At 41.6% G+C, this 9,362-nt stretch overlaps 2 protein-coding genes across 2 annotated transcripts in view; one reads left to right on the top strand and one right to left on the bottom strand.

Annotated features, from left to right (window-relative positions):
* Positions 1-700, bottom strand: part of SARC_01077 (hypothetical protein) — a 1,525-nt gene extending 825 nt beyond the window's left edge. The window contains exon 1 of the mRNA XM_014305211.1: positions 377-700. Coding sequence (XP_014160686.1) covers positions 377-540 — 164 coding nt within the window. The 5' untranslated portion in view covers positions 541-700. The remainder of the gene's footprint in view (positions 1-376) is intronic.
* Positions 701-3,099: 2,399 nt separating this feature from the next.
* Positions 3,100-8,648, top strand: SARC_01076 (hypothetical protein; the record flags this gene model as incomplete). The annotated part of the gene is made up of 3 exons (XM_014305210.1): positions 3,100-3,537; positions 5,689-5,765; positions 6,146-8,648. 3 exons carry the CDS (start codon positions 3,100-3,102, stop codon positions 8,646-8,648), a joined length of 3,018 nt encoding a protein of 1,005 aa, XP_014160685.1.
* Positions 8,649-9,362: the final 714 nt, after the last annotated feature.

Raw genomic sequence — 9,362 nt, 5'->3', positions numbered from 1 at the left:
TATATATATATANATTATATATATATATATATATATATATATATATATATATATATATATATATATATATATATATATATATATATATATATATATACCTTTTGAGTAGATATGTGCTTATTTATTAATAGGATCTAATGATTAGTATAAGCCTATAAGCAGAAGTTGTCTATTGATCAAAGCACTGGGAACTGGACATTATAGCAACCAGCAGAGCCTTGAAACAAGTGAATTTTATGAAATGCGAAAAATAGAACTCATTCCCAGAATATATATAGGTGAACCATGGAGCGATCCATGGAATAGTGTAAATACATGTAATATTAAATGCCACAATAACAGTAAAATCCGGTTGCCAAGCTGTACTCGTACTTACCTTTGACGTCGAAAGCTATCAATTGATTTGAAGCTTGGTACGCTGGAGAAGAAACTCCCATCTTGACTTGTATCAATGATGGGTATGGGAGATATCTGTCCTTTATCCTTCCTCCTATGTAATCTATCTCTCAAATGTCTATGCTTCCTGGGCTCGTCAACCATATTAATACGATGATATTACCTGTATAGATATGCGACTGATAGCTATATTGTTCGCCTACTGACACCTGGTTGGATCTCCAATTGATAGCCGTATTTTTCTCCTAGTGATAGCTGTATTGTTCTTTTGTAGATTTACTAAGTACTATGTTAGTATATTCACTATTTGCATAGTCTAGATAAAGAGAAGGTTATGCTATTTACGTATATTTATCCTCTGTTTGTGGTTGTACAATAACTTGATGAGTTTTAGTATCTTTATAGAGACAAAAAAATCACCCAAATATTTTTGAAAAATAGGTACACACTCTACTACTATACGATAGTCGATAAAATCGAAATGGTGCATTCGATATAGTAAAAACAGATATAGTCACCAATCTCCACCTTTATTGTTTTTAACGCTTTCTGATTGGGTTTGCGAGATTACAAAAGCGATAATTATTAGTACTGCGTTTTGTTGGACGGCGAGTCATCGACAACGGCCGGAGTGTCGGCTGTCTTTGTTTATTTTTTAATATTTAGTATGTATCACATCATTCACATGTTCATTGTTCTCATCTCGTTCATGGCTGGTAATGTACTACGATATTAACATAGCCTTCTGAGTTATACATATAAAGTAATGATAAAAATAAAACACTTGAAATACGTAAATATAACAGGGATTGGTTATAAGGAGACAATTCCTACGTTACCTCGGGATTCATTACCCTTCGCTGGAAAAATGCCAACCATCACAGTCCCTCTATGAAATTTAAGTAGGCTGTTATAAAGTAACTTGTACTAAGCAGGTGTCTGTTCCGAATTTAGCTGTTATAAAGTAACTGTACTAAGCAAGTGTCTGCTACGAGTTTATATGGAAACATGAGTGTAAAACGCATCTCACGCAATTTTCTCACTGTAGTGTGGGTTGTTCGCAGAAGCATCAGGCATTGAAAATTCTGCCACCTGAAATAAAAATCCCGGGTTGAGTTTATTTTGAATGATTGAAATGGAGTTATAGTCTGATACCACAGGCTGGCAAGCAGATAGTCACGAACGCTGAATCAGGTCGCGCAGTATCCATGCTTTGTCGTGTCCATCCAACGATCAGGTCCGCTGTGTTGTGTTCTTCGTACATATATTATATTTGCTCTATGCATAGTGGCAGTGGCACTAGCTTGTGGCAGGAGAAGCAATTGTTCTATTTTTTCTCTAGTCTAGAGTTGTGTATGCACAGTATTTATAGTTTTCTTGTCACGCCGACGACAAAGGCTCTATCACACTCTGTGATCTATTCTATTTATAAAGCAAAAATGAGAATGCCGTTGTCCACTGTCCAGACTTCTGACTTCAATTTTTGTTTGAAATGTAAACGTTTATTATGTCATCATGCGAGTACAATCGGGATCTGTGGGGGCAGTTTATCCTTTTTACGGTGAAAACGTATGAAGTACATATCATCACTTTTGCGTGTGCGATAAACGTGACTTCATTTTTGGTGCAAAACCAAAACAAAACGAGTTGACGTTATTTTGTATTGTCGTAAAAAAAAAATAGCTCAGACTTCAAAAATGGCCATTTGTGGAATATTCTCCAGCAGTCCAGCCGGTCTGATGTGAGTGATCGCTTTATTTATGACTGATCGTTTCGGTCTTTTGGACCAATATGAATATTGTCATCACAATTTTTTTTTTTTTAAATAAATACACTTTTATAAATATTATATTTTTTTTACTGTATGTACATACAAAATTCATATAGGACGTGGGTGAGGGGCGTGGCCCTGTGCCCTGTGGCAGGGCCCTTAGGGTGCAGGGGCACTTTATAGTTTATATACCGACTGTATTTTTTCATTTTTTTTAAACTCTGTACTATTTATACTGTACCTGCAGGTCTGACTCTCTGGGGGGCCGGGACATTTATTTACAAATAGCCTTGCTTATTTGTTTTTAGAAAATGGTCCAAGTATGGCCTAGGGACCTTGCGGTGTGGGTGTGGTCAATTGGTCATTAAATACTGGTTGAATAGTGGTGCGTGGAAATTCTTTCAAAAAAAATATTTTGGGTTCAGATTATTCAGAAAACCTATTTGTGGTTCCGTGGTTCGTAAAGTCCGATGAGTCCGTGGGGGTGTGAGTAATAAACAAATAATATTGGTCGGAAAGGGTTGCACTCGATTTCGACAAAGTCATCACCGTGTGCTTTATGTGCATATATACGATGGAGCACGTACGGGTTAAAGCACAGAGAGGCTTCTAAAGGAGCTATACTAATAGTATATACTTACTGCAGACTGTTGTGAGTGAGACGAATATCCCTACCCCTACTTGGCGAAGGATCAAAATCTCTTCCGCTCTACAGCTCGGTGTCTGTGTACAAAACAGTTTACCTCGTAATTTAGACAGTTGCTAGATTCGCATACTCTCGGGCACTAGAGTTGATTTAAAAGTCACGAAGGTCACCTACAGGGGTCTGTATCACTAAACTATATATAGCCGGGCGTAGCCAGGTTTAGGTAGTCTATTAACGATCACATAGTATAATTTGAGAGTGAGGGAGGCATCCCACCTACGTTACAATGGGTGCAACGGGCACGTTAGCTGCCGATGGCAAGTCGGCGAAGGCTCTGGCTCAGCCTACGCCATTCCTACGTAAGCTGTACCATATGGTGGACGATGCGAATTCAAACAACTGCATAGGCTGGAACGATCAGGGCGATGGGTTCAATCTAGTCAATGCTGAGTCGTTCGCTAAGGACATACTGCCACACTACTTCAAGCACAATAACTTTGCAACGTTTGTGCGGCAATTGAACATGTATGACTTCAGCAAGGTCATGGCTCCGCAGAAGGGCATTGTGCAGCCGGGAGAGTTTCATGCATGGCGCTTTACACATCCCAGCTTCAGACGCGGGCACCCTGAGTTGCTAGTCAACATACACAGAAAGACCCACTCCACCACGGCCAATAAGGTGAAAGTGGAATCAAGTGTGGATGTCGATGAGCTTGCTAAACAGGTATGCAGCAGAGTGTGTCCATGGACAGTTAGCTAATGTGTATGTTACATTGGGGAGTGCGTTGATGTGGGTGCTAGGCTGGGATAGTGCTATCAAACTCGGTGGTGTGCATGTGTGTGCGAAAAATCCTTGAATACATAGAGCCGGTCTGTTCAACTCGGTGAGTTGGATTTTGTTGCGCTGTGTTATTGCTGATTTAGATTTCTGTAGAGGCAGGTGTACAGTCGTCATATCAAATAGCTTATCAGTCTGTTTAGTATGTCTCATCTATATAGTATTTAGTAAGTCCCATCTAAGCGTCTTGCGGTAAACTTCCACCAGTGTACTCTCAAATTCAACTCACAACGCCAAGTTTTTGTGCGGATACTGACAGGTTCACTAGCTGTAGTTGGCTTGCCAATTAGAATTTGTGTGGCATTTACTTTACTAAAAGTACTAGAAAGCACGTCTGCCGTACACAAGAGTGGAATTAGTATTAAAACTTTGGAATAAGGCGATTTGCAACGAGATAGTATATCAATTACCGTTTGCGTATACAATCTTTGCATCTCCTTTCGATTTTTTCGTAGGCTCTAAATATCTTTCATTGCGGAAGTATCTTATGTTGTAAAGATTTAGTTTACAGATATATTCATCAACTCCTAATATGTAAATAAATATATATAAATATATATATATAGAAATAGATATAGATATGTAGATGTATGCACGCATATATATATATATATATATATATGCGTATACATATTATGAATTTATACGTCTTTTGGGAGGGAGTCGATTAAAGCGTTACCACTTGAGACACTGCCGCAGTAAATAATAATCAGAGCTATATATATATAAACGTATATATATATATATATGTTCATATACATATTTATACTTACATATTTATATGCTTATACATTTATATGCTTATTTATATATATATATATATATATGTGTGTGTGTATCTATATGTGTATGTGTGTGTGTATATATATGTTTGCGTGTGTGTTCATGTTTTTAATTTCTCTTACTCACTTTCATTTATTTTAATTAGAATTAAATATGTTTCTGTGTTTATGTATTTCTACCTTGACATTCATTTCTAAGTTAGTCATATATATTCCCGAGTATATATATATATGTGTGTGTGTGTGTGTGTATGTATGTATGTATGTATATATATATATATATAACTATATGTAGTATATATATATACATATATGTATATGTATATATATATATACATATATGTATATGTATATATATATATGTGCGTGTGTATGTATGTATATAAATATATATGTGTGTGTCTGTGCGTTTCCGTTTGCTTCTGCGTTTGTGTTTGCGTTTGCGTGTGCGTGTTTTTATGAGATGCATGTATTTAAGAGTATGTATGTTCGCATGTGTGTACGTATATATATATAAATATATAATATATGATGCAAGTATTTTAAATGTGTTTACATACGTAATTTTACGTGTCTATAATAATGTATGTTTTTGTTTGTGTGTATGTATTTGCGCATCATATTTGTACATAGATAAAACTCGTACGTTTACGCTCGTATACACTCATCATATCTATATATATATATAAACGTATGTATGTATGTATATATATATATATATATATATATTGCATGCTTGCATACATACATACATATATATGATGAGTACGCATATACGCATACACAAAAATATGTATATATATATATACATATATATATATATATATATTTATGTGTGTGTTTTTATTTGCATATATAAATTCATATATCTGTATCTATATTTATATAGATATGTCTGTATATTATATATATATATGTGTGTGTGTGTGTACATATTAATATATATATGTATATATGCGTGTGTACTTGTTTTTCTGGATATATAACATTTACATTTAAGCGTACGTGTATGTTATGTATCATGCGTGCTGGTGTATTATGTATACTTACACACACATATATATCTATATATATATATGTGTGTGTGTGTGGTCCTGACGAATTTGGTTTTCTCGACTGTAGCACTGGAAATCGTTCTCAGCAACCATCTACCAGGGCAGCAAAATCATCAATGGTAGTTGAATCTACACATTCCTGATCATCCTGCTTGCTACGGATGTCAGCTGTTTAATTCGCAGTTTCGCTTCAATCACAGTTTCAACAAATAAGAACCGAAAATGAACAGATGAAGAAAGAAGTGGCACAGCTTAAGCAGGAGACCTCCGATCTACGGTATATGCATTTGACGTTCAAAGTTAGTTACTTTATATTCCTGAACCCCGACATGGTGCGTCTTGTATATTTCGTTGCCTATGGTGTGTACCAAGGATGACTGGCAATACCATCGAGAGGCCGCCATCCAGTGCAGAAGTGCTTTATGCCCATCCAAATGCTAGTGTATGTATCACGTCTCCCATTTTGCTAGTGTATGCATCACGTCTCCCACTTTTGCTAGTGTGCATCACGTCTCCCACTTTTTCTAGTGTATGCATCACGTCTCCCACTTTTTCTAGTGTATGCATCACGTCTCCCACTTTTTAGTTAGCTGTGTATGTCTTATGTACCGCCTGACACATTGTTCCGTAACTACCCTTTTGCACTTCCACTTGCAGGAGTCAGAACCAGGCACTGATGTCCTCATCTATTATGAGCATCTCTAAGTCACATGAGGTACATTCGTCCATTGAAAAGATTCTGAAGTTCTTGGCAAGTGTGTATTCCCATGATTTCATTCGCCAACAGCTGGAGAGCCAACCCAATCAGAGCAATACAATCATGCAGATGTTCCAGACGGCTACGCAACAACACGGCACATACACACAAGCGCAAGCACACGCACATAACAACAGCAACGTGACTGCGTATGACGAGGACACGCCCCTGTTTGGGATGAGCAATTCTTTGGTACCCTTTGCCATTGAGTCGGCGCCCAATGATGTGGAGATGTCCATTGAAGGCGATGGCAACGACCGCTTCATCTCGGCCGACAGCACCCCTGCAGTACAACCACGGTCAACCACTAGCCACAGACTACGCACAAGCACACAGCCAGAAGTGCACATGCTGTCCAACACCAGCAGCTTAAGCGATACCAACAGCATCGATGGCGATCGCATAGGTATGTCCTCGGGCACGGGAATGAAACAGGCGAACCAGACACGTAAAAGTGCTGGGCTGAAGGCGAAAGCGAGCCCAAGCACAAAAGGGAAGAAAATCACTAGGCAGAAAAGCAACACGGCTGCAAATACAGATACAAGCTCGCTGACGGCGGACCGTAACAATCAATTGGTGCTCGCATACAGCCACCCCCACTTAGACCTGATTCGCCAGACACAGCAACATCTGCAGCAGCAGCAGATGGAGATAGACCGACAGAGGATCCAACTGCAACTGAGCATGCAGCAATCAGCCTCGAACCAACAAAAACCGTTCGCGGCAGGGCAGGGCAAGGGCGGCACACACGCCATGGGTGACCTCTACACGAAGCAGGACTCGGGGCTGAATAGGCTATCCAATGACCTCGACATCATATACGCACAGACAGACACATTCAATAGGAACTCCGCCGGTGGTCTGGCGGCTGTCAATTCATCGTTGGGCGCGAATGCACCAGGCAGTGTAGGTAACGATCCCGTCATGTACAGTGTGTCCAGTCCCCCTGAGGACAACACTGCGACGGCAGACAGGAACAGCATTGGGGTTCAACGACTTAACAGTGGCAATGACGTTAGCGAACGGCGTAGCAGTACCATGAGCATGGGCGTCAACGAAGCACCGGAGAGTACCAACAGCCTAGGCATAGGTGGTAACCAGTCAGTCGCCGCAGGTGGGTTGAATAAGGACACGAGCACCTTGGATAGGTCCGGGTCTACGTTATCGGGTGGCCTGGGTGGGAATGGCTTGGGCATGGGCATGGCGACACCCCAGTGGCAGACTGCCCCCAATGCGAATACTGACAACCTTATGAATACAAATGTCAATACAAACTTCGGTAAGCAACCGCAAGGCGTACAGCTGACTCAACAACAGCAAATGCAACGGCAATACCTGAGGAACATGCAGCAACAACAGCAACTGCAACAGATGAAGGCGCAACAACAGACTCAGCAACTGCGACAGCCGCAATCACAGCAAACCCTACAAACCCTACAAGCACAACAGAAGATACAACAGCAGCAGCAGCTGCAGTTACTGCAGCAGCAACAGCAGCACAATCAACACCTGCTACAGCAAGCCAGGCAGGGCGACGCCAAGACCCAGGGCAACGAAGCGGCGTACGGGACGTCTATGCTGCCACAGAATGAACAGACACAGGCTGCACGACCCACGTCTGCACACTACAGTGGCGTACAACCGGTAGTCACAACACCACCGCAGTTGAATGAAACAGGGCTGGCTCAGTTGGCTGCCGGTGGAAAGGATGGCGAGTTTATATACTCGCCTCTGCCGCCTTTGATGGGGGACGGCGACGCCCAGATGAACCCGCTGTTGAGCCAAATCGATGGGAATGGGGGGCTTGACATGGGGTCTAATATAGATAGCACGTTCGACATGGACGAGTACGAGAATATGTTTAATATGGCGGATAGTATAGACCTGTCCAGCATCCCAGATTTGACTGGTGCTACCACACAACAGCAACTGGCAACGCTCAACCCCAATGCGAACCCGAATATGATCAACAACACGAGTACAAACCCGTATGCTGGTTCTGATGGACTTCTAAGCTCAAGTCCGTCTACAATTTACAGTACCAATGGCAATACCAATAACAACATCAACCCGCACACGGATGCACTGACACGCACGAGCACCGGGAGTAGTGTCGATATGAGAACCTTCTCGGTGCCTTCTCTGAATACGCCGCTGGAGTTGGGTCAGACAAACGCTTCCATTAGCCCCGCCGCTGGTACGGGCCTGAATGTAGACAACGCTGGTCATATTCCGATCCCACGAGCGAGGGCTGGGTCAGTCAAGTCACCCCGTTTGTCGTTACATAGCATACGATCGCCTACGGCTGAGGCGCTTGAGATGGAGTCAGACACGAAGAGCGACGACGACGATGACTTGGAGGGTATGTCACACCAACGCAAACGGAAACGAGGCGTGCAGTGAGACAGTCACATTGACGGAGCACAAACTATGCTAACACTCCATCCACCGACATACAATGAACGCGTTCATTGTCAGGCAATTACCGTATGCGCCAGAGAGACACTATGGCCTGGCTCGTGGGCGGACCGCCTGAACATTTGGAACCCGTTTAGGGTGCCACCTTACCTGCTATGCACGATAGGATATGCAACTATGCATTATTAGGATGCATGCTATGCACGATAGGATATGCAACTATGCATTATTAGGATGCACGGGATCACTAGAGCCCTGGCTGCTCTGAAAATTCGGATTCTTCAAATTGTGAGGTGTGGGCGGGCGGGCACCGGGCGATATACAAGTGTACTATTCGCCCCATCACCTGCACTGCCTGCTGCACTGGATATCCTGAGCCATGCAGTCGTATGGTCAAGCGACACTCTCGTGGCTGCAAGTGTCACATTGTCATATTATCAATATAGAGCGACAAAACAAATACAAGTTGTCAAAACATAAATCTTATCGAAACTCACACTCGAGGCAACAGAACGGCTGTTCTATATATGTACTACAAGTCGTAGTGTGTTGTTGTCAGTGTCAGATCTGTTGCTAATGTCTTTGGTGCCTATCGCTAATGTTATAATTTCTCCTCGTCAATCGTGGTCTAAGGTCTTTGGTGCCAGCTGTTTCTGTTATAATTTTCCCTCATCACTTGTGGTCATGAGGGAAAATTAT

This window comes from Sphaeroforma arctica (assembly GCF_001186125.1).
Source record: "Sphaeroforma arctica JP610 unplaced genomic scaffold supercont1.40, whole genome shotgun sequence".
Classification (NCBI taxonomy): Eukaryota; class Ichthyosporea; order Ichthyophonida; genus Sphaeroforma; species Sphaeroforma arctica.
Note: the sequence above shows the minus strand (reverse complement) of the source record. Positions and strands in the feature narration are given on the sequence as shown.